General features: G+C 36.9%; 1 protein-coding gene across 6 annotated transcripts in view; it reads left to right on the top strand.

Annotated features, from left to right (window-relative positions):
* The window catches only part of BANK1 (B cell scaffold protein with ankyrin repeats 1), a 321,139-nt gene that overhangs the window by 242,693 nt on the left and 52,045 nt on the right, over positions 1 to 26,401 (top strand). For all 6 annotated transcript variants that reach the window (XM_059887725.1, XM_024993521.2, XM_010805953.3 and 3 more), the window contains one exon: positions 25,981 to 26,059. In XM_059887725.1, coding sequence (XP_059743708.1) covers positions 25,981 to 26,059 — 79 coding nt within the window. The remainder of the gene's footprint in view (positions 1 to 25,980; positions 26,060 to 26,401) is intronic.

The following is a 26,401-nucleotide window of genomic DNA, read 5'->3' as shown; positions in this document are numbered from 1 at the left end:
TCTTAGGCCTCTTGAGACTTTCCAAACATTCCACAAGTGCTTTATACAAACCAGTTCCATGTATAGCTAGAAAAGGGGAAAGAAAAAATACCTGCCGAGTAGGACTTCTCAGAGATCAGTGAACATGCATTTGTTATGTACATGTGCATGTATGTGTCTGGTTGGGTCATCTTTCTATTCAATAAAACAAGTTTTGAAGGCTATACAGAGAATAGTTTGCCACAAAATCCTCACCAACACTTAAGAGTATGCAAAATTTTGTCTAAAGTCTGAGAGCAACTGAACAAGACCCTTTTCCAGTGCCTCTTGGCTCATATAGATACAAGGCAACAGGAAAGGTTTGGGAATCATATATGGGTGACCAACTGCAATGGACTCTCAAACAAATTATAACTGAAGAAGGAGGGTTACAATATAATGAAGCTATTTGTCAATAAATAGCTCCCTTCCACCAAAATTTAAAATGATGACATGGGAAATGAAGACACATGTATTTCTTTTGTTCAGCCAAGAATATCTTAGATTTCATGATTTTAAATTCAAATTTGTTACCATTATCTTATTAGTCTTTTTGTAGAACTTAAAAGACTTTAAAGTCATATGCATGATGGCCATAGCAATTCATAGAAACTGTATTAGGACAGAGCGTAGCAGCATTATTCAGGATTTGTTTTTCTTTTTGCATATCTCTTTTGAAGATGACTCATTCTGCACATTACTCTTCCCCACCTGGCTTCTAGTGAAACATTTAAATTGCAAATAAAGAGCAAGATGGTACACTTTAAAAAGTCCATAACATATGCAGAATGACCTGCTAGACATCAAAAGGTTATGGAAATAAATGTCTATAATTTAAGATTCAAGCATGTTTTTTATTGAATGAGAAAGTAGGATCCTATGATTTTCCCCAAGTACTTGAATCCCCAATAAATGGTATTTAGGGAAATAACAACACTTCATACAGTTGAGAAGCAGGTGCCCCCCGTTTGCCTAGAAATGAGGTGTGCCCTGGGGTTCAGGACTTTCTGTGCTGAAAACTGGACAGGCTCAGGTTTCTCAGCCTATAGTCAGCCCAAACCTGTATGGTGGTGTAAATCCACCCTCAGAAAGCGCCATTCATTCCTCCAAGTGGCTAATATGAGCCACTTGCAAAGGCCTAGTTTTTATGGAGTCTTGTAGATTATTTTCTATCCTTCTAGATTGCAATTTTTATGGAATCTGTTATCTGAGAATCTAGTCATTGATTCTGCAAAGGACCTGCCCCTTTATGTAGTATGCCCTTCTGAATACTCCGGGCATGAAAAATATAGAAGTAACTGAAACAGAACGGACCCTAAAACAATTGGGGAAAGTTTTGCATGTCTTCTAATACTTTTTTATTTGTCTTTCACCAGCAGTAGCAATCATGTTTTCTTTCAAGCAATTTACTTTATTCTCTCTTAAATTACTAGCCTACTGAATCCTATAAACCCTTCCAGTTTTCTGATTCTAGAATTCTCTATAACAGAAAGCAATAGGAAGAGAGAACTACAGCTGAGAGAGTAAATGTGGCAGACTGGGACATGGGGCTGTAGAGCTTTCAAGGCCTGAGGTTTTTAAATGCATTGCCAAAGCTGATCCAGCATATTTCGTTCCCAGCATTAATAATTACTTGGCACTAAAGAAACACTTGCTGATAGAGCATTTTATGGTATGGTGTTTTATTATCTCTGTCTTGGAAAATGGTGGCCAGTGATAATCTAATAGAGAGGAGAAACTCACTTCATTAATTTATTATAGACCAGAATCCTAGGCAGGGTGTTTGATTACAAGCAATATTCTTTATTTCTGCCAAATTAAAAAGCTGGCACAACCCAGGAGATGATGTAAAGCTTTTGGTTAAATGCCTTCTGGATTCTAACAGATCCACCAAGAACTTGCAGCTTAAGCTTGAGTTTTTTCCAACCATTTTTATATGTACTTGGTTTTCTCTCAATTTATTGTACTTAAATAACAAACTCATACTGGTTTGTTAGATAGCTAGGTATTAGATAGTTTTGTCTTTACCAACATGGTACTATGGAGTCAGATGCTGCTAATCATTGTCCGTGACCTTGGTCACAGCACATAATCATCCCAGACACCCAATTTCTTTATCTGTGAGATAGAAAGGTTGGACTAAGGTTTCTTCCAGCTTTAATATTTTATGGCTCATGTTTCAATGAAAAGTTGTGGATAAATATGTATGAAAGAAAATGTCTTTCAAAAATATTAAAGAGATATTTTTTAATTTTGTTAAATTCCAATTAAAGATTGAGTTATTTTATTTGAGTTTGCTGTAAAGCCTAGGGAGTGTTGTGAGAGATGATGCAGAAATGCTTACTGCTGTTCATGTACTATTCCTGATGGACTCTCTGGGGGATTTCTGTAAAAGCTGGGATTCACTCACAACAGGACCTTTGACTTTTGGATCGGGTTGTCCATTATGCCACTTGCTGTGCTTTGTCCTTTGTGACAATTTTACCCTCTGCCTGCTTGCAGTTATTTGTTTTCTTAACGAATTGGTAGAATCTATGATGTTTTTAAAAATGGATTTTTTTTTTAATTTTTATTTAATTAGTATACATGTGTTCCCCATCCTGAACCCTCCTCCCTCCTCCCTCCCCATACCATCCCGCTGGGTCGTCCCAGTGCACCAGCCCCAAGCATCCAGCATCGTGCATTGAACCTGGACTGGCATCTCGTTTCATACATGACATTTCACATGATTCAATGCCATTCTCCCAAATCTTCCCACCCTCTCCCTCTCCCACAGAGTCCATAAGACTGTTCTATACATCAGTGTCTCTTTTGCTGTCTCGTATACAGGGTTATCATTACCATCTTTCTAAATTCCATATATATGCGTTAGTATACTGTATTGGTGGATTTTGCATCCATTTTTTTTTAAAAAAGCAAGAGGATGTGTGCTACATACTGTTGCACACTGTTCATGACAATAGAATCAAAGAAATGGCACATTACCGCTGAGAGAAGCCTTAGACAGCAGTTCGCCCCACTCCTTCATTTTGTAGATCAGGAAAATGCCCAGCTCGTCATTGGCAAAACACAGAGCCTGTACCTCCCTTTGTGTTTTCATATGTCACCCGTGAATTCTGTCTCATTCTCAGGTGTCTGTGTCTTCTGATATTTTTAATTCTTTTGATTTCATAATGATAGTCAAACTAGAAGAAACAAAGTTCTTAAAGTATTTTGTTATATGAAAGTTTTATGTGGACACAGTTAAAAAGCCAGAATAGTTCTTTTGTTGTGCATTCTGCTCTTTCCACTGGCAACTGTGATGCCCTAGAAGCACCATATTCATTTCTTTGAGCTAGTTTTTTTGTGTGTTTGCATTTTCGTTTCTAAATAAATATTTACACTATTAGCCCTTGATTATTACACATCCTCTCTGGACTTGTACTATAGAATATGAGAATTTAACTCAATTTCATGCAGGTCTCCATCCAAACTTACCTTTCTTCCGTCTCAACCCCTCCCAATATTCTCAGTATAGTTATAGTACTCATTGTGGTTAGGCTATAGTCTGCTCACTCCAGTGTACTTGCCTGAGGAATTCCATGGGCAGAGGAGCCTGGCAGGCTACAGTCCACATGGTTGCAGAGTTGGATACTTATGACCAACCTAGATAGCATATTGAAAAGCAGAGACATTACTTTGCCAACAAAGATCCATCTATTCAAGGCTATGGTTTTTCTAGTGGTCATGTATGGATGTGAGAGTTGGACTGTGAAGAAAGCTGAGCGCCGAAGAATTGATGCTTTTGAACTGTGGTGTTGGAGAAGACTCTTGAGAGTCCCTTGGACTGCAAGGAGATCCAACCAGTCCATTCTGAAGGAGATCATCCCTGGGATTTCTTTGGAAGGAGTAATGCTAAAGCTGAAACTCCAGTACTTTGGCCACCTCATGTGAAGAGTTGACTCATTGGAGAAGACTCTGATGCTAGGAGGGATTGGGGGCAAGAGGAGAAGGGGATGACAGAGGATGAGATGGCTGGATGGCATCACCGACTCGATGGACGTGAGTCTGAGTGAACTCCGGGAGTTGGTGATGGACAGGGAGGCCTGGCGTGCTGCGTTTCATGGGGTCGCAAAGAGTCAGACACAACTGAGTGACTGAACTGAACTAAACTGAACTGAACTGAAGCTTCTAACACGTTAGCTCTTACATTTTGTAATTATTTAAATAATATTTGCAGCTGAACCATCCAGAGAGCAATTACTACATTTCATATCTATTCAAAATTTCCTCCCTGGAGTTAGTATGACCTAGTTTTCATTGCTGTTGTTTGCTCACTTACTAGCCTGCATCCCTATCACTGATTCATGTCCAAACCCTCTGACACAAATGTAAGTCTCAACTCAGTATATTCAAAATCATCAGATAATCTATCAATTTGATCTGTTACTGAGCCGTTCTGTTTTAATATGCTCTGAGAACCCTCCAAATCCATTCACATTCTCCCAGCTTTGCTATTCTTGGGTTCTCATTAGCTCTCATGTTCGAATTCTCTTTTTCCTTGATCTCATATATTCTTGTTTCCATATTTTAAAAAGCACGTTCTTTGAGAAAAGGTGCATGGAATGTACAGTATTTTGACAATCACAGAGCTGGAAGTATCTATTGATATATTTCAAGCTCACCCTTAATAAGATAGCTAGATATAAAAAACTAGTTTGCAAATTATTTTCTCCTAGAAATTTTAAGAAGCTGCAACATTATCTTCTAGTTTCCACTGTTGTCCCAAATTTCGTTGTGAAATGCCACAGTTTATCCATCACTTTTACTGGACTCTCCATGGAACACTGTCAGTACCAAAACTCTTGACTTTCAGTTTAGAGCTATTTTGCTGAATTCGTTTTTGTAAAGTTCTCTAACTGACTAACCAGAACTGTATCTCGTAACAATGGCAGACATGTACTTTTTCAAGCCTCTGCGTGTGTCAGTCTGCTTACTCACTAAATTTATTTCCTATGTATGCTATAACGAATTAGTGCAAACTTGGTGGTTTCAAACAACACAGATTTATCTGCTTATTGTTCTGGAGGTCAGAAGTCTGAAATAAGTTTCACTGGGCTAAAGTCAAGATTTTGGCAGGGCTGTTTTTTGTTTTTTCCTTTGGGCTCCAGTGGATAAGCTGTTTCCTTGTCTTTTGCACTTTCTAGAGGTCGCCTCCACCCTTGCTTTTCTTGGCTCATGCTCCCTTTCTCCATCTTAAAGCCAGCAGTGTAGCCTCTTTAAACCTTTCTATAATTCCACTTTCATATCACCTTCCCCCTTTATTTTATCATGCCTACCCAGATAATCCAGGAAAACCTCCCAAGTTCCAGATATTTAATTTAATCAAATCTGTAAAGTCCTTTTGCCATAAAAGGTGACAATAGTCATAGGTTCTAGGGATTAGGACATGGAGGGCACTGGAAAATCAATGATCAACCTACTATGCACAGCATTGGCCACAACTGATTCCATTTCTGAACTTAGTATCAACAGTGAAATAGACATTACCTCTGTATTGAGAGGAACTGCAGAATAAAATGGCAAAGGCATCGATATAAAGAGTTGGGCCCACTTGTGTAATTAATCAATGGCATATGATCATGTCTACATTTATTTAGATCTTTTATGACATATTAAATTAAAGACATAATTTTTACCATGAAGTCCTTGCACATGTTTTTTTAGATGTATTCCTAAATGCTCAATATTTTGATGGTATTTAAATGGTATCTAATGGTATCTAGTCCCATTTAAATAGTATCTAATGGTATCTAGTCCCATTATATGAAGGGCTTTTCCTGCTTCTTGTCTGGCTCACTATTCCTCATTGTTTAGGTACTCTGAGAAAATGAAAAAAATTTTTCTTCTTCCCCAAGACTAAGATATTGAATCTCTTTTGCATTCCCATAGTTTCCCATATCCAGTTCTATAGTAGCACTGGTTCTATATTATAGTTGTTTATGTATTTGTTTCATTTTTACTTTATCAGTGGCATATATAAATGCAATTGATCATTTTATCAATTTTGCATGCAGTAATTTTATAAGCATTCTTATTAATCTCAATTTTTAAATTTTTCCTTGCTTTGTTTTGCTGAGATCAACAGTCAGTCTTGAATGAAGTAGTGATAGCAAGAAGACATGTTTTGTGCCATTGTATTTCAAACTTTTGTGATGTTTTCTATAGGGTTTTTATTAGTATTGATATATTTTGTCAGTTTATGACCATTATGTTTATTCCTAATTTGCTAAGCAAAAGTATTTCTTTTAAGATTAGATTCATTTGAGATATAGAATCCAGTTGTTTATATTTTGATGAGTAAATTCATCCAATAGCAAGAAGTTCTTACTACAGTCTATCTCAACTTTTGTTATCTTACTTACACATATATCTTGAGGTTTATATAATTTTGTTTTAAATCACAGTCTTCCAAGAATCTATGAATCACTCACTAAATGTTCTCTTTAGTTAAAGTGAGGCTCAAAATGGATTGTTAACTATGTCTACCACTGACAAATAGAAAATAACAACTTCTAATAATACCTTTACTCCATTTACCAACTTAAAAAAGTGTATTGTGAAAGAATCTTGGAGTGTTTTGGTTCCCATTTAGAATATTCACAGCCTTGGCCTGCCAAGGCTGAAGTTTCCTAACAAAGTTACACAAAAGACTGTGAATATAGTGTATTCCACGTTTAGAAAGGAACAGAAGCTTATCTAATTCAAAAGAGTTCCCCCTCCTCCAGAGAAGTTGGAAATCAATAAAGTATTGATGCTTTAGCAAACAGTTTTTAAATTGCCTGGATATATAGCTACTCTTCCAAGATACCTCTACTAGAGTTTAGATTTGTTCTTTTATTTATTGTTCATTCATTTAGGAAATATCTTTCTAGAATCTACTTGCATCTTGGGTGGTGTACACTCTGGGATGCAACAGCAAGCATGACAATGCAGTTTCTGGATGTTAAGCTGTTTACGATTTAGTGGGTAAAACAAACAGATACATAAACAACTATAATGTAGAACCAGTGCTACTATAGAACTGGATATGGGAAGCTATGGGAATGCAAAAGAGATTCAATATCTTAGTCTTGGGGAAGAAGAAAAAATTTTTTCATTTTCTCAGGGTACCTAAACAATGAGGAATAGTGAGCCAGACAAGAAGCAGGAAAAGCCCTTTATATAGTGGGACTAGAATGTGCAAAGACTCAGAAATGAAAGAAATAATATTTCTAGAAAAATTACTCAGATAATCGGAGGCTTAAACAAGTGGAAATAATCCTGAACAGGCAAATCAACAAAGGACTTTATAAACTGGGTAAATCATAGAATGTATTATCTAAACTACTATGCTTTCAAAAGTGAAACAGATGATACTAATAATTATGCTATAAATAAATAAATTGAAAATTGCAACAAATTAGGACTATTCCAGTCAAGCCAAGACATGTGGCTTTCCTTGTAATTGATGTATAATCCTCTTATCCTGAGGCTATTGAAGAATCATTGAAGGATCTTAAGTAAGAGGGTAGGGAGGTAACATAGATTTTCATTTGACAAAAATTATTCTTCTGTGTGTGTTAGTTACTTAGTCGTGTCCGTCTCTTTGCAACCCCATGGCAGCCCACCAGGCTCCTCTGTCCATGGAATGCTCTAGGCAAGAATACTGGAGTGGGTAACCATTCCCTTCTCCAGGGGATCCTCCCGACCCAGAGACTGACTCCAGGTCTCCCACATTGAAGGCAGATTCTTTACCATCTGAGCCACCAGAAAAGCCCTGTAGTATGGATCACCTGTGGGTGAAGAAAGTAGAAGTGTGCAAAAGGAAGAGAAATAGAGAAGAAACAGATACGTGTGGCTTTGCTTCAGGTCAGCGAGGAGATTTCCCCTGCATGCAATCATGAAGGTGGTAAAGAGTTGGTAAATTTTTTAAATATTTAGGAAGTAAAATTAACAAAAGTTTTGGATTGAGCATTTGAAGGACTTAGTAGTGAAAAAGGAAGTTGCAAACACAAGCACAATGTTCATGTTTCTGCCTGTGCAAACTGATTGGACTATAGGTTCTAACACACAGGGAGCAGCCGTGGAAAACGTTTATAAGAACCTGCACTGTATTTTGTGTACAAATTATTGTGGATTGGGGTAGTTGGGGAGGAGGTGTTGTTCCAAAGTGTGTGTGTGTGTGTGTCTGTGTGTGTTCATTTGCTCAGACACGTCCGATTCTTTGCAACTCCATGGACTATAGTCCACCAGGGTCCTCTGTCCATGGAATTCTCCAGGCAAGAATACTGGAGTGGGTTGCTATGCCCTCCTCCAGGGGATCTTCCTGACCCAGGGATCGAACTCTCATTTCTTGCATCTCCTGCACTGGCAGGTGGATTCCTTATGACTAGCACCATCTACAAAGCCCTCCAAAGTTAGACCAAGCCCTAAATGATCTTCTGAGCCGTCCCAGTGAATGGCTACATTTGATGCTGGGACAGAAATACCGGAGTGAGTAGGTAGAAAGCCCAACTCCTGTAGAATACCCAACAAAGGCACACATGAGCCACGGAATGGCTGATTTCTAAAATATCGAAGGAGCAACCCTGAAGTCTGTGTGAATAAAGCAACATGTCCATTCCCGAGACTCAGACAATGGAGAGGTCACATAATCTGAGTGAGAGCTTGAACAATGTGTAGTGAAGTCCCTTTAAAAAACTCAAGGTTTTTCTTTTGTTGCCTCTTCCTTCCTTAAAGGCACCAGATAATACAGAGGTGAAAGATAAGAGAAGTGTTAAGAAACCATAACAACAAGAAAGAATTAAAAGTCAGAATGAGGATGGCAGTCAACCACAGATGATCACTGTCAGTCTCCAGGGAGGAGGGTACAGGCTATAAAGAGTATAAAAATCATAAACAGACGATCTATGACCAGAGTGGTTTGAACCAAGACCTGGGAGGATAAAATAGGAACCAACAGGGATGAACACTGGGCTGCATTCTTCATGAAATCCAACTGGATGATAGGGTATCACTAGCTAAGTCTGTCACAAAGCCCTGGAAACAAAATGTGGAAGCTCAATGATTTTATCTAAGTAATGGAATCGGAACACCAAAACCAAGAGAGACGCCCCTTGCTTCATTCCTTTATGTTTGCTTTCCAATCCATCTCTCAGAAGCCCTACTCTTCAGAGCAAAAATATGGCATTTGGGCTGCCTATCTCGCAAGTCTTCTGTTTGTTTGTTTTTTTCTTTCTTTCTTCTTTAGTTTCACACGTTAGGAAGGTATGAGCAGTGCTAGCAGCATCAAATCTTTCCAAAATTCTTCCTCAATTAATTTCCTGTAGTACTTCTGCTTTTTCTGTGTGTATAATCCTATCCTCATCTATTTTCACTTATTCATTTTCAGAACTTTACACCTTTCATGAATATATCACTTAATATGCCTCAAGCCTGGTGTGCTGCAGTCCATGGGGTCACAAAAAGTCGGACACGATTGAGCGACTGAACTGAACTGAACTGAACTGATATGCCTCATAGTAAAGACATCCCTGATTCTGCTAGCTGAAAGACTTATTGTTTTGCTGTTTTGTTTTTTTGGTTTTGTTTTTTAACAACAGCACGTAGACAAAATCAGTGTGCATGAATGACAAAGTTTTTAAATCCCACTCTAATAATATTTGATCTTGGGCTAGTAACTTAATCTCTCAGTAACTTGGTTTTTTCCTCAATGAAAAAGGAGATAATACTAGTACCATACATAATAAATTGAACAGTTTTAAGAACACACGATGACATATGAAAAGCACATAATACAGTGCCTACCACATAATATAGACCCCAAAATGTTAGCATTTGTTATTACTGCTGTTACCTTTGCAATCTTGTGTGAATGACAATATTAATACAAATATGTGTTTTATTATGTATATGTTTATATGCATACACATAAAGCGACTTTTAAAGGTTAAGTGACTGGTTCAAGGTTATACATCACTAACTTGTAGAGCTTCAGTACATGATTTTGACCTCAGGTTCAGTGCCTTTCTGGGCAAACCTGAATACAGCATTCAAAGACATTTCAGGGAAAATATTCAGACCTTCTCTCAGATTGAACCTGAGGGTGTAACACTGCTGACAAGGGCCGTGCTCTTGCTTTTACTCTCTATGGTGGACAGATCACTGGACCCTTTCTAGTTACTCCTCGTATTTGCTATCTAATCCTTAAAGTTGAAAAGAGCACACTCAGTTGACCACTTATGCACATGTGTATGTGTTGTCCTGGCTATACATTATTGTGTAACAATCTACCCCAAAACCTAGTGGATTAGGATCATAATAAAGATTGATTTTGCTCATAAATCTGAAATTTGGGCAAGGCTCAGTAGGAAAACTTTGCTCCAAAAAGTTCGCTCAACTTTGCTCCAATAATTTCCGTTGGAATAGCTCAAAAGAGGACTGGAGAATACATGTTGAAAAATGGCTCAGTCCCATGCCTGGCAGTTGGTGTTCTGAACTGAGAGCTCCACTGGGCTGGGCACTGAGCTCTGTTCCTCTCCATATGGGTAAGGATCCCCATGTTTCACAGACTGCTTCACTGAGTTCAAGAGTGCACATCCTGAGAGAAATTCAGGCAAGAGCTGTGTCATTCTCATGGCTGACTTCAGAAGTCATACAGAGGCTCTTCCGGCTACTCCTTACTCAAGGAGATCACAGAGGTCCACCCCCTTTTAAGAATAGAGAACACGTGTACTTATGGTGATGGAGTGACAGGTCCAGCAAGGGCATGCATGTGAAGTGGGAAAAACAGAGGATGGGAAATATATACGCACATTAATGTCTATGCTTCATACTCAAATAAGTATATATTTCATAGCTATATGTGTACAAATATGTGTGACCTATTTGAGCTATGTAAAATAAACAATCTCACTCTGACAGTATGTCCCTTTTTAAAAATAGTTGCTCAGTCGTGTCTGACTCTTTGTGACCCCATGGACTATAGCCTGCCAGGCTCCTCTGTCCATGGGATTTTCCAGGCAAGAATACTGGAGTGGCTTGCCATTTTCTTCTCCAGGGGATCTTCCTGACCCAGGGATTGAACCCAGATCTCCTGCATAGCAAGCAGATTCTTTACTGTTTGAGCTACAGGAAGACCTTTTTAAAAATAATTATATGTTTACTAATTTATAGAGCTTCCCAAATTGCTCTAATAATAAAGAATCTGTCTGCCAGTGCATGAGATGCAAGACATGTGGATTCGATCCCTGGGTTGGAAAGATCCCCTGGAGTAAGAAATGGCAACCCACTCCCATATTCTTGCCTGGAAAATCCCATGGACAGAGGAGCCTGGTGGGCTGTAGTCCATGGGGCACAAAGAGTTAGACACAACTGAGAGACTGAACAAACACACACAGGCAAACTAACACCTCGGAACAAACCCTCCTCCCCAACTACCCCAGTCTACACTAATTTATACGTAAAACACGGTGCAGGTTCTTATAAACAACATTTGTCTGTCCTCCACTAGAATGAAGTTCCACAGAGGCAGGAACTTCATAATATTTTATCTACTGCTATATCCTTACTATTCTCAACACTGCCTGGCCTGGCACATAGTAGGCACTCAGTTTGTTGAATGGATGAACACATGAATGGATCCTGCCTCCAGTGTGCAGGGCCATAAGTTCGCCAGCACAGATAGTGGTTCTCAGGCTGGCCCCTGAGGCACATCTGTTTAAAGAAAGGTTGGTGTTGGTCTCTTCCAGAGATAACACACTTGGCAAAGGACAAAGAAAGAACATTACTGAAGCTCCTGACACCTGCATTTGCAACCCCATGGAAAATATAACTCTGTAATCACTTTTTCTCTGCATTTCATTTCTCTTTCATAGACCAGCCATTGCCAGAAGCTTCAGCAGAGGGATTTTTTGGATGGCAGCTGTGAAGTATTAAGAAAAAGGCAGTGACAGATATAAGGGTTTTATTTGCCTTCCACAAGATGCAATGTGTGAAGTCTCATAAAGTCACGGTTAATAAGTTGCCTGTGTTTGCCTGGAGGTGTTTTCAGTAGCTCATAATAGTATTTATTTCCGAAAGTATATCTTTTGGCACATTAAGGGTCAAGTAAAAATAACGTGAAAAGACCTTCTTTGACTTTTGAAAAATTAAAGCCCTCAAAGCATAGAAAGCAATAAAAGATTATTAATGTGCCTTTTGTCAGGTATGAGACACATTATGATGAATTCCTTGTGACAAGTATCTCCCAGCTTTGGTTGTAAACACTTACATCGGCTGCTAATTGTGCTCTCCAGCTGGACCCTTGACACTCTGAGGTGCTTCCTCAATAGGCATTGTGGTTGTGATGAAACACTAATAGTTAGAGTTAGGGAACAGAGATTAAATTCATGAATTACATTATGTTTCTCTGGTACAGCATTTTTCTAAATCTTAAATTTTGATTTAAAGTGCCAAAAAACACAAAATACTAAAAATAGGATAGTCAACACTATCAGAGAATGTCAAATGCCTCTTTACTCAAGATCTCTACAGATGTCATTAAGATTGTTTTTTTTGTTTAGCACTGTAGCAGAGCAGTAATTTATGAATTCTCTTATTCTTTTCTGTTAATATCAACATCAGTGTTATATAACCATATGATATACAACCTAGACATTAATAAAATAAATGCATATGGAAAGAAGATACTACTTGTTAACCAGTATTAGAACATGATCTTTCAGACCATTTTCAAGAAGTGGTTATGGATTTGAATTATCACTTCCAAAAAAATCTGTGAACTGGTAAAGAAATCAGAGAATATCCTTTCAAATTATCTTTGTAAACATTATTCTCCAATGTAGTTCTAGTGGACATCGTGTGGGAGAACCACTAAGAATGATGGAAAGATCCAGTGGTCAGTGTTAGATTTGGAAAATTAACACCTTTGGTTGAAACATCAGTAAAGGATTTCACTACTAACATCAGCAACATTATCATCAGCATGATGTGCATGTTTGTTAGGTGCTCAGTCGTGTCCAACTCTTTGCAGCCCTATGGACTGTAGCCAACCAGGTCTCCTATATTACAGGCAGATTCTTTACAGTCTGAGCCACTGGGGAAGCCCCATCTATCTTGTGTATATTAATACATTTACTCACCAACAATAATCCTCTGAGGCAGATAATGTTAGTAACCCATTTTACAAATGAGCAGATTGAGGGAGAGAAAAATTAAGTGTTTGACCAGTGTCACAGGGCTACAAGAAGATGTAGTCAAGATTTGAACCTAGCTGTTGTTTCCTGTGCCCATGCTCTTAATCACGTTGCTCTGCTGCTTCAAGAAATCACAGCACTGCCTCTAAAGAAAATATAAAGTTCTAATTCAGCAGGTGATCTTATAATGAAAGTTTGGAATGCCATCAGGGATTGGGGTACAGGAACTGAACTGCAATTTGAGACTTGGCATGTGCATAGTAGTAATAGTATTTAATCTATGACAGGAAATAGCTCATCTAACCCTTGAAACAACCCAAAGTAGTAGGTACTTGATTTATAGATAAAAACTAGTTCTGAGAAAGATTCAATAACTTGTTCATAGTCAATAGTCAGGAGCCACTATGAATTTAGGCTATCTCATTCTAAATCTGTGCTTGTATTCACTGTCCTCATGGGTCTCCATGCTAGAAGCAGAGTAGAATCCTCAGCAGAGCCTTTCATGAATACTTCAGCCTAGGTCCCATTTCTGATTATTCTAATTAGTTGGTCTTGGATGGGGCCAAGAAATAGGGAGTTTATGAAAGCTCCCGCTGGGAATTTAATGTGCATCGAGAGCCAAGATCACTACACTATTTGATACTGTTCCTCGTCTTAGTTATCTTTCGTCTCAGCCTCCTAAAATGCAATAATCTAGGTTATCCTTTCCAGGATGGGGTAAGGTATGAAAAGAACACTTCCGTGGTTGAAAATATCCAGTGCTTTCTTATATAGGTTTTACTGTATAAGACATGGACATTAGATGTGAAGTGGAGTTCTTTACCCAGCCACATATAACAAGGTATCTGAGTAGGATGTCATAATTTTAAATTCATTTTTTTCCTGATTTTCCTGACAAGTAATCTTCCCAGAACATATGAGCTATTTAAATTGCCTTCTGAACTGTATTTTTATCTTTAGTACACCTGGCCCACACATCCTCTGATTCACAAAAGGATAATATAGGGGTCACCTGAAATCATGCTGCTTTACATTTGGTTAAAGAAAGTGTCTCACCAAACTAGAGTTTAGATAACAGTAGAGATTTGTTAACTCATTATATGAAAAAGCCTGTCATTCTATGGTTTCACTTATTTCTTTTTAAAAGTCAAAGGAAAAGAAAGAAAACATTGAGCTAATAGGCTAGTCTGAAAAGAATAAGAATGAAGAAATACAACCCCTAAAATATAAAACCTGACATCTGTTTATCATGTGTTAACTATTTGATGAAGTGGAAATGCATATCTGGGCTGTTTATGTGACCGGATAAAAGTGATTAAAAGAAACAAGCACAAACCCAACATCTCTGTTTTAGCAAATGACCTGTCTGTATAGGCTTTGCACTGGAAGGGTTGATAATAACACTTACAGAGGCAGTCAAACAGAAGTTGGTACTGTGTTGCAGAGATAAACCAGTGTCCAGTGGCTAAGTGCTTTGGCTTATCTGTGAAATGTGGCTAAAGACTCAGGAAGTAAGAAAGAAATCATGGATATAAAATCTGCTGTGGTAATGGGGGCCAGGGAAGCAAGGTAATATGAAACCATAATTTTAAGTAAATTATAGTCTTCCTATCACAAAATGTACTATCATAAAACAAATATAACTATAATGTGTGGAATTTTACTTTGATTTATCTTTTTATTACATCTATCAAAAAGCAGGTTAAGTCTACCTGATAAAAATGTTTCTCCACTGGAAAGAGTTACTTTCTTGAAAATTCAATTGCTGGTAAATAAACAGTAAAATACAGACTTTTCTATCTTTAGAAATATATCAGAGTTATGTTTTAATGATTTTGAAGTCATAGAGGTCATCTTTCATCCTAAACTGTATAATAGAATTTAATTGATTACTAGGTTTTTTTGGATTAACTCCATAATTTTCTCCTATTCACATTCTCTAGAAAATAGTCTATTAGTCTAATAGAAAATTTTAGCTTCATTTTTACCACCAACATAAATTTTTAAACTCCACTATCATTTATAGAACTTTGATCTGCAGTCAGACATGATTTCTTCATTGAGTAAAGAGTTTCGTTTCCAAAAATATATTATTTTCACTCCATCTCTTTTAATGTCATATTTACCTGGTACAAATAGTTTTAATAAAAAGCAACATATTCATAATATAAAGAACACTTGACAAGGATCCACAGGATATAAACCCCCCAGTTCCTGGGTTATCCTGGATTTGAATCTCTGCTTTATACACTGTAAGCTGTGGACAAGCCACCATCTCTTCATCTGTCTTCACTTAAGTCTCCTTGTGCCTGACTTGCAGTGTTGATATGAAGATGGTGATATATGTGAAACTGCTTTGAAAATCATTAATTACTTTATAAATGTAGACACTGTAATCAAAACCTTCCTAAATCATGACATCTGCATCTCATTCTTTGGCAGCAAGATAGAGAGAAGCGCTTCTAGTCACGTATCATGTGTATCTCAAGAGTTGTGGATAAAACCCTGATTAGAAGAAACTGGCTTCATTTAGTGCCCTTGAACAACCATTTAAAAACTTCTCTGCCTCTCTTATCCCATTTGTGATAACTGTATACATTCCCTGAGGTGGATTTAGAAGGAATAAGAGCCACACACACTTTTGTTCTGTGCTACCAAGGAGACATACACCATTAAGTTATCAAACGATATCACTGTGCAACCCATATGTTCTTACTTCTAACATTTTCATCTTACAACAGTTTTTTTTTTTTTTCCTTCTGAAAGATTGGGCCTAAAACAAGATTCTCTGATTAGAACATATCTCCATTCATCTCATTTTTCATTTCTCAGAACACAAGAAATGTTTATTAGATATTTTCACTGCATTTGTATCCAAGCCAAATGTGAAAACATAGCTGTCTCCTGCTTCTCAACGGCAGGAGAGGAAATGAAAAGGGAAGCCTGGAGTATCTTTGCTGGGTTGCATGTGTTTTCTCCCCACCTCTATCCCTGACCCCACTGTCCCCATTAGCACGTTCCTAGCATCATCTATGGGCTTCCCGGGCGGTGCAGTGGTAAAAGAATCCGCCTGCCAATGCAGGAGACGCAAGAGATGCAAATTGATTCTGGGGTTAGAAAGATCTTTTGGAGTAGGAAATGGCAACCTGTTCCAATATTCTTGCCTGGAAAATTCCAGGGACAGAGGAGCCTGGCAGGCTACAGTCAGCGGGGTCTCATAGAGTTGGACACAACTCAGCATACACACACGTATTGGCATCTATACAGCCGTGATATGGTTTAATGATATCTGTGTGTGCTTTCAAAGGCCATTATTGCTGTTTTGACCATCTCTTCCGTGGGGACTGAGAGCGGGCCTTCTGTTTTCTTGTTATTCAGACAATAGCCAAGACAGTACTCAGCATATGCTTTACAGGCCAACTGGACAGACAGCCTGGCTCCCCACTACCTGGCCTGAGGGCCAGAAATACTGAGGAGACAGAACTGGGCAACTAGGGATTCTGTGCACCCGGTAAACAGACATCTGTTGCTCTTACCTGCTAGTCAAGCAGGATGATCCAGTGTTTCCCAAACACAACCTGTGCTTTCCCAAGCCCACGTTTAATTATGTTACTTTGCTCATGACACCCAACCCCCAGTTTTAAATATTTTAATCATCTTTCAAAGGTGTCTCCAGTGCCAGCCACAGCCCTGAAATTTGTGCATTTCTTCCAAAATTTTGTCAGCTATCTGTCCTATGATGGGGCTTCCCTATTGGCTCAATGGTAAAGAATCCATCTGCAATGCAGAGGACACAAGTCCAACCGCTGGATCAGGAAGAGCGCCCGGAGTAGGAAATGGCAACTCACTCCAGTATTCTTGCCTGGAAAATCCCATGGACAGAGGAGCCTGATTTACAGTCCATGAGATCACAAAAGAGTTGGACATGACTTAACAACTGAGCATGCATGCATCTGTTCTGTGAATCTCTATGATTCTTGATTCATTGCCATCTTAGGTGACGACATATTCTTTCTTGTAGACACTTTTTATTTATTTTCCTATTGTTTGAGCCCTCTAATAAGAGACATTAGCTGTTACTTAACCCCACTGTAAGTTTTTTTTGAGTCATTAAGTGAGGATTACAACAGTAAACCTATCTCATAAAATTGTTTTGAGGCTAAAATAAATTAACATAATACAGAACTTAGACGAGTGTCTGTGTGTGTGTGTATGTATGTGCTCAGTCACTCAGTCATGTCTGACTCTTTGTGATCCTTTTGGACTGTAGCCCACCAGACCAGTGCTAATACATTGTAAATATTATATAAGTTATTATTTTTAATAATAATGCCATTGTACCTATCATATGTATTATGAATATGTATGTGGATATTTTCTGTGTTTTTTTTTTAAACTTAACTTATCCTTCATTATGCTCCCAGACTAGCCTAGTTTCTAATATTTAGTAAGTTCTGAATAAATGTTTTTAAATAAGTAAATAAAAAAATACAGCCCCATTGCCATTGCTGCAATTCTCTAGGGATAGCATTTTGCCTAAACTAAATTGACATTACTTTAGTTTGATGAATTTCTAAGCTATTCAGTGGTTTAGTGAGGAATATATCTTTATAAAACTTCCAAATGTCCTCAAATACAGGGTATAATATGTAATTTTTTATTCATTCACTTAGCTCAGCTGTTAATTTTTTATTCATTCACTTAGTTCAGCTGTTCATAAATGCAAATCTCAGTTAAAGTACCTCAATCCTTATCTTACTATTTTAATTACATGATCCATAACAATGTAAAGTGATTCAAATATCTAAACAGAATATTTATAGTTATAAAGCTAGTTGACCTAGGGATTCAACCATTATGTTAATATTTGTATGTGCTAACCCATTATTGGTTTCTATAGAGTTTTATCCTGAACAGTTTCAGGAGCTCTTGCAGACAAAATTAATAACATTAAATCCACTATCTATTTGCATATGAATTTCTTTTAAATTTTTAAGAGACTTGATTTTGTAGACAAGTTTTAGATTTACAGCAAAACTGAGAGCAAGATACAGAAATTTCTCATATATCCCTGCTCCTACACAGACATACTCACCCCCATTATCAACATCACTCACCAGATTTGTCTTTTTTTTTTTTTCAACCAAGGATGAATCTAATTTCATAACATTGTAACCACCCAGAGTCCATAGTTCACCTTATTATTCACTCTTGGGGTCATACATTCTGTGCGTTTAGGCAAAAGTATAATAACCTATATCCAAGATTTTCATTGCCAAGTATTATTCACTGCCCTAAAAATCTGTGTTCTGAGCGTCCAGTTCAAAATGGTGAAGTAGAAGGATGTATACTCATCTCCTCCTGCAAGAGCACCAAAATCACAGCTAGTTGTTAAGCAACCATCCACTGGAGAACAGTGGAACCCACTTTAAAAAGATTCCCTATGTCCAAAGACAAAGAAGCCACAATGAAATGGTAGGAGGGGCGCAAACATGATAAAATCAAATCCCATACCCACCGGATGAGCAACCCGCAACCTGGAGAGCAATAATATCAAAGTTTTCCCACTGCTGTGAAGGTTCTGGGCCCCATGTCAGGCTTATCAATCTGGGGATCCAGCAAAGGGACTGGGAATCCTCAGGGAATCTATCTCATTGTTGTTTTAATTTGCGTTTCCATAATATCATATGGGAAAGATGGGGATCATTTTTTCATATGCCTGTTTGCCACATGTGTATCTTCTTTGCTGTGGTGTCTGATAAGATCTTTGGCCCATTTCTTAATCAGTTTATTTTCTTGTTGAATTTTAAAGGTTCTTCATATACTTTGTTAACAGACCTTTATCAGAAGTATCTTTTGCAGATATTCTGTCTTAAGCTGTGGCTTGTCTCCTGTTTGTCTTGAGTTTGTCTTTTACAAAGCAGTTTTTATTTTTGATAATGTTCAGGTTATCAACTATTTCTTTCATGGAACTTGCTTTGGTGTTGTATCTAAAAAGACATCACCATAACCAAAATCGTCTGTTTTTCCCATTACTGTCTGTGAGTTTTGTAATTTTGCTTTTAGGTCTGTGATCTATTTTGGGTTAACTTTGTGAAGGGTATAAAGTCTGTGTCTAGACTGATGTTTCACATGTGGATGTCCACTTGTTTCAAGACCATTGGTTGAAGAGACTCTCTTGGTTCCATTGTATTGCCTCTGTTGTTCTGTCAAAGATAAATTGACCATATGTATAGAGGAATTTCTTTTTAATTTAAGGAGCTATTTTAAACTTTATATATTCTATTGTGAAACCCCTCTTCAGGCAAATGCCATGGCCTGCTATTTGGAAATGAATAACTGTCTAAATTAAGAACCAGAAAAATCTTTCTCAGAAGATATGTAAAGCTGAAGATAAATTTCATTAAACTAATTTATCTAAACTTCATGTAAGATTACACACTCATGAAGGTACTTCTAGATGAAAATGGATATCAGACACACCCTGATTTCCATTAGACTAGCCCTGGTTTCCTTTAGGCTATGAATATGAAGATTAGGAATTATTTTCACAAGCAACTGAAATCTGCCAAACAAATCACTTGAAGCGTGAAAATGCTAAGCTACTGCCTCACAAGATGTTTGCACTTCTCAGTGGCAGAATGAAGTGGGATGAAGCTCTTTTTACAGTAATTTTAGAATAGAAACAGTAGCAGCTTTAGTGTTTTGGTTGGGGCCCCCACAAAATAAAATTTATTTCACTATTACAAGTTAAAAGCTTTCAGATTTCTGGACTAAAGAATATGATGTTTTTTTCCCAAAGTGAACTTACTAGTTTTATTGATTCTCTTCTATTTTGATTTTACATGCCAGAGTAGGGGAAATATGTTTCTTTAACATATAACAATGTTGTTTTTCCTACCACAAAAGTTTTCCATTTTATTTTTACCTTAAATGCACTGCATATTACTTTCAATAGGTTTGTTCTATTATTAAATTGTCAAATCTAGCAAAACTTTTGGTTGTTTTTGGTACATAAAAATATATATTCTTCTGTTTCTTAAATAGATCTATATTTAGGTAAGATCTAAGTATCTATCCTGTCAATGTACTTACTCATCAAAACTAAGCGGGAATGGTAAAGGTCTGGTAACTTATTTGAATGGAAGCTAGTAAATTGAGATGGGGTGAAAATGACTTTTAATAAGCAAAATTATTTATTGAGGATACATATGTGTCTCACAGGTTTCTGTGATTAAGAGATACTGCTCTGCTACTAAATGATATTGATGGGGTTGCTAGTTCCATTCCACAATTTAAACGTAAAACTTAAAATGGGAATACTTAAGAGTATTATGGTGTGTTGCCACATCAAAAAAATATAAATCTATATATTTATAATTAGTAATAACAGCTTTGTCTCTAGTGACTTTTCCCCAGAAGAAGAGCCTCTTCTGAATTTTACCTGCCTTCAAACTGAAGGTTTGAGGCTAGAAATTTTATTTGCTCTTCTACCGTGTCTTCATTAATTTATGATTCATCTTTTCTGACTGTTGATCCTTCATATTTTAAATTCTCTGATCAATAGAATTGACTCTTCTAATTCTATATGTCAAAGCTAGAAATTATTCCAGCCTTATAAACACCTCCTGGGGACAGATTAGCAACAGTATAAGTTTTAAGAACCTTTCTATTTAATTTGTTCAAAGAACACTTATTTTCTGATAATATAAACTTAGAGGTCTTTTGTCTCATTTGTCAAATAATGCTTATTATCTAACAACTGAAGAGTATAATCTTTGGGGGAAATTTCTGGGTCTCTAAGTGGTGTTTTATGTTTGCTTCTGGCTTAGATTTCAGAAACCACTTGGTTTTCTGTTTTTAGATAAATGACATGTGCAACACTGTGATGATGACAATGCTAACCTTTTATTACTCAGCTTGGATTTTTCCATTTGGTTCTCTTTGACCCTCACTCAAATTATCAAAAGCTCAGAAAAAAAAGGAAAAAAAAAAAAAAAGACGGCTGTTAGCAATAGTCAACATAAATGTAAACCTGGCTACCTCTTCACTGACTCCAATCTGTCAACTTGGAAACATGTAAATGTATCCATTATTTAGCTTCTATTTAGTTTTACTCCAAATTAAAGCATGTTTTTAAAACATTTGATGTAATTGGAGTACTCAAAACACCATAATGATTTATATTTCTGACATACTGGTATTTTGTGTTTCCTTTACAGAAGTTTACATTTTTAAACTTAGGATTTTGAAACTAAAACTGATTTCAAGGGTTTATAATTGTCCGTAGCAAAGCTTTACATTTATGTCTGGTATATGCTTTTGTTCTTATTATAGGAATAGAAAAAAGACCTGCAGTAATGCACTCTTTCAGTAACATCTTTAACTCATTGTTTTAAAAACAAGTCTTAAGGAGTGTTGTCCTGTAACCCTTACTCACATCATAGATCCTAAAAGGAAACTCTGTATATATAATGCCCTCCATTCTTCACTCCCATATTACTCCCCAAGATTCAATCCAGGATGAAATCACACAGTTCCATTGTAGTTCCTCTACTCAGGGTCACCAATGATCTTGATTTAAAATGTTTAGAAACTGTTTTCAGAACTTTCCTTTGTTACCCTTGGTGAAGCAAGGATTACTTGAAATTCTCTGTCTTTGGCCATTCAAGCTGCTCTAACAAAAATATCATAAGCTGGGTGGCTTATAAACAACAAACACATATTTCTTACAGTTCAAGAGGCTGGGAAGTCCAAAATCATGGTGCCATCAGATCTTGTATCTGGCGAGGGCCCTCCTCCTGGTTCATGGATAGCTATCTTCTCACTGTGTCCTCATATGATGGAAGGGATAAGGAATCTTTGTGAGGTCTCTTTTATCAGGGCACTAATCCCATTCATCAGAGCCCCACCCTCATGATCTTATTACTTTCCAAAAACCTCCACCCCCAATACAATCACTTTGAGGGTTAGGATTTTGACATATGAATTTTGAAGGGACATAAATATTTAATCTAAAGTATAGTCTCTCCTGATTTTTCTTCCTCCCTCCAGGTTTTTTCCTTTGCTTCTGTGAATAGTTATTCTAGTATCCTTTGCTGAATGCTAGAATATAGACCCCAGAAAAATTTGGAGCAAATTACATGTCTAGGAATCATCATGATAGAGATATAAATTAAAGACATTGCAGTGGATAAGATCTCCCAGACAGGATACATTCTGTAAGAATAAAAGAGGGACAACTGTGGAAATCAGGAAAAGCCAGTTTATAAAGAGGGCTGGACAGTGCAGACCATAGATTATATTTAATATTTTTTATTGAAGTATAGCTGATTTACAATGCTGTGCCAATCTCTGCTGTAAAGTGACTCAGTTATGCATAAATATACATTTTTTAATATTCTTTCCCATTATGGTTTATCACAGGATATTGAATATGGTTCCCTGTGCTATACAGTAGGACCTTGTTTATCCATCTATGTATAGTAGCTTGAATCTGCTAACCCCATACTCCCAGTCCTTTTCTCAGCCACCCTCCTCCCCCTTAGCAACCACAAGTCTGTTCTCTATGCATAGACCACATTTAAAAACAAACTTGTTGGATAAATATCCAAATTATTACAGTTTTATTATGACACATAGTTTCAGCATTATATCAGTGTATGAACAAGAGAATAAACTAGTTGTTCAGGTTCCTTTCAGACTTTGGATTCCATAATTGTAAATGACAATAACATTTTTACTTTTACAGCTACCACCTTAAGCAAGGAATGGATTTTAGTTATATCATTCACATTTTAGTGAAAGATGGCTGAATTCAAACCATGTGTGAAGCGAAAGTCAAAGTGTTAGTAGCTCAGTTGTGTCTGACTCTGTGACCCCATGGACTGTAGCTCCCCAGGCTCCTCTGTCCATAGAGTTCTCCAGGCAAGAATACTGGAGTGGGTAGCCATTCCCTTCTCTAGGAGATCTTTGCAACCCAGGGATCAAATCCAGGTTTCCTGCATGGAAGGTGGATTCCTTACCTTCTGAGAAACCAAGGAAGCCCTGGTTCAGTAAGGGTGCTGGTACCTCACAAATGCAATCACAACTGTGATGGATTAGAAACAAATATTATCATATAGGGCTGGAATGTAGTTAAAAGGGTCAGGTGTGCAAGCTTGAAATTTACAACTGTAGTTAGAACTGATGGATCTGAGACCAGAAGCTGCCAGCCCTGTGTGTCACCCCTTAGGGAGACTGGTTGGAGGTGGCCTCAATGTGTGAGGAAAGACTTCAAAATCCACTCTGTCCTCTGCACCACATAACAGAGTATCAAAGTGCTTAGACGTCAGAATGCCATCATACTTTTGAGCCATCCTTGATTTTACCAGTTATTAATATGTCATTAGATATAACACATTTTTCCATAGTAAATATGATTGTAAGTGTAAAGAATTCTAGAAAGACACAATTTTTTTCAGTGTAAATAAGTCTAGAGATCCTTTCATTCCTGAGAAAACAATTGCTTTCTATATAGCCTGATTATACAAAATACCAGTTTTACATAATAATTATGAAAGTGCTCAATCAAATTTGGCTATTTTTTGTATTTGGAAGCCATTTCCTTCAAGACATTTTTAGGCTTTTGTGTTTGTTTATATAAATGCCATAAAGCTTAAGTTATAATGTAAAAATTATTCCATTAGGTTTCAACCTCAGTACACACACACACACACACACAAACCCCTACACAGTTGCCCACAGTCTCTTTATTAAGAGACTGATTTTGAGCTTGTGGTGTCTAGGTTTGTGAATAGGATAAAGGAAATTTTCACATAATTCCTGAAATCTTTGAAAAGCATTCCTGTTACTCAACTAGTAAAAACTCCCTTGGTGTGATTTTAATATTATAGATTTTTAAAAATATATTCTTGATCTACTTTGTGAAATATAGAGGTCAGGCTAACTGAAAACAAAAAATGGCCATATCAACAATGCTTTTAATACTGAGTATATAGACATCAACCAACTTGTCAATCTCTGTAGTAAAGTTACATGACTTTTCACATTAGAATTTAATTGAGTCCACAAAGGAGAAAATATGATTTAAATAGAAAAGAATGTGAAACACATGTTATATGTATATGAAAAACAGAGTCACTTTTTTATACACCAGGAACTAACTCAACATTGCAAATCAACTAATACTTCAATAAAAAAAAAGAAAATGAGCTTCTGCATCAAGCTCACTATAAAAACATTAAAGAGATTTTTTAGTTTCAAGATTTCAATGGAAGTCAAAGACTGTGCTGCTTCTGGCTTCCCCAGTGGCTCAGTGGTAAAGAATCTGCCTGCCATACAGGAGACTTGCAGAGCTGCTGGTTCCATCCCTGAGTTGGGAAGATCACTGGAGTAGGAAATGGCAGCCCACTCTAGTATTTTTGCCTGGGAAATCCCATGTACAGAGGAACCTGGCAGGGTATAGTCCATGGGGTTGGCAAGAGTCGGACGCGACTGACTAAACAACAACAACAACAAATAAAATAAATTCCATTGAGCTCTCATTGGCCAAAGTGGGTAACAAATCAAATTGATGAAGTCATGATGCAAGTCAAATACCCTTGCACACCAAGTCTGTTATAAATTTAGTAATGCTTTAATGTGAACACTTCTAAATTTTAAAGGGACATACCAAGTGTAGAGCAATGGCCTAATCATTTCCATCAGTTTTATTAAATAAAAAAGCATAAATTGTTTGAATAATCACTTGGAGTTCTTGGTAACAAAATGTGATCTATGCTAATGCAACCAAGCTCCATCTCTTTCTCAACATGCTTTTGTCCAAATAAAACTGTCACTGGAATTACTTAGTTTTCTCTACAACCACCAATGTGTTCCAGTAATTTAGATTTCATGCCTCCTTCAGAGATTATAAGCAAAGGCTAGCAATTCCAGCTTCCCAGGTGGCTCAGTGGTAAAAGAATCTGCCTGCTAACGCAGGAGATGCAGGAGACATGGGTTCGATCTCTGGGGCAGGAGGATCCCCTGGAGAAAGATATGGCAACTCACTGCAGTATTCTTGCCTGGAAAATCCCACGGATAGAGGACCCTGGTGTGCTACAGTCCATAGGGCTACAAAGATTTGGACACAACTGAACAACTGAGCACAGCAATTCCAGAGAAAATAAAGCAGGTTCCTATGTTTTCTCAGCAATTCCCACTTCTAATTGTAGTGGAACTGATTTACGAAAGAGGAGCATAAATTCCTTTACTCAGTTTCCTTTTTCTTTTTAAAGAAACTTCTTTAAAACTTCACTGCCTTTCACTGTGTTTTAATCCTTGATGTAATTAATTGTTTTTTGAACTGGTAAAAGATACAGAAATGTTCAAAGGAAGCAATGTTTATGGTTTCTAAGTGAAATAGTTCGATTCAGTTTTATTCAGGAGTTATCTATTGTAAAAATTTCATAGTTATTGTTGTGGATCTTAAAAGTATTGCAAGAAGTTCCATTTAAAATATATTTATTGTTTATTATGAATGTTATATTGTTCTAGTTACACTTTTTTAATACTATGTTTCATTGAAAAAATTATAGATGGCCCAAATATAATAGCTAAGATATATAATAATCAAAGTATTTAAATTAGAATTTAAAAACTAATTCTTATTTTTGCATGTATCAGTTCTCCATTTGGTATATTAAAAAATACAGGTTTATTAATATTAATGCATGTTATTGAAAGTTACACTCCTTTATTTCAGATCCAAGAAGTTAGCAGAGATAATGAGCAAGAAAATCGCTATGAAGAGGGTATTACCTCATTTTCTACATGTTCTCCTAGTAAGTGCTCCTCTATGTTACATATATACATAACACTTAAATTAAGGTATTTGTAACTGGTAAAGTCAAACTGAAGAGAGTGTGGAAAAACACAAAGAGCATTGGACGACATCTAATTAATGGTATGACTTTGAGCATATCATCTGGTAGAAATATTACTACATTATCTCGCTAATTTAAATAGTTCTAACAAGTTCAGTGTTTAATAATCAAACCAGCAGTTTTTCCTACCCAAAGAAAGTACACTAGTCAGTCTGATATAAATGTTCTGTGATAACTATATTTTTTTGATTTTTTTAAACAAAGTCACATTATTTTCAGACCTTAGTTTTCTCAGATAAG

This window comes from Bos taurus, chromosome 6 (assembly GCF_002263795.3).
Source record: "Bos taurus isolate L1 Dominette 01449 registration number 42190680 breed Hereford chromosome 6, ARS-UCD2.0, whole genome shotgun sequence".
Lineage (NCBI taxonomy): Eukaryota > Metazoa > Chordata > Mammalia > Artiodactyla > Bovidae > Bos > Bos taurus.
Note: the sequence above shows the minus strand (reverse complement) of the source record. Positions and strands in the feature narration are given on the sequence as shown.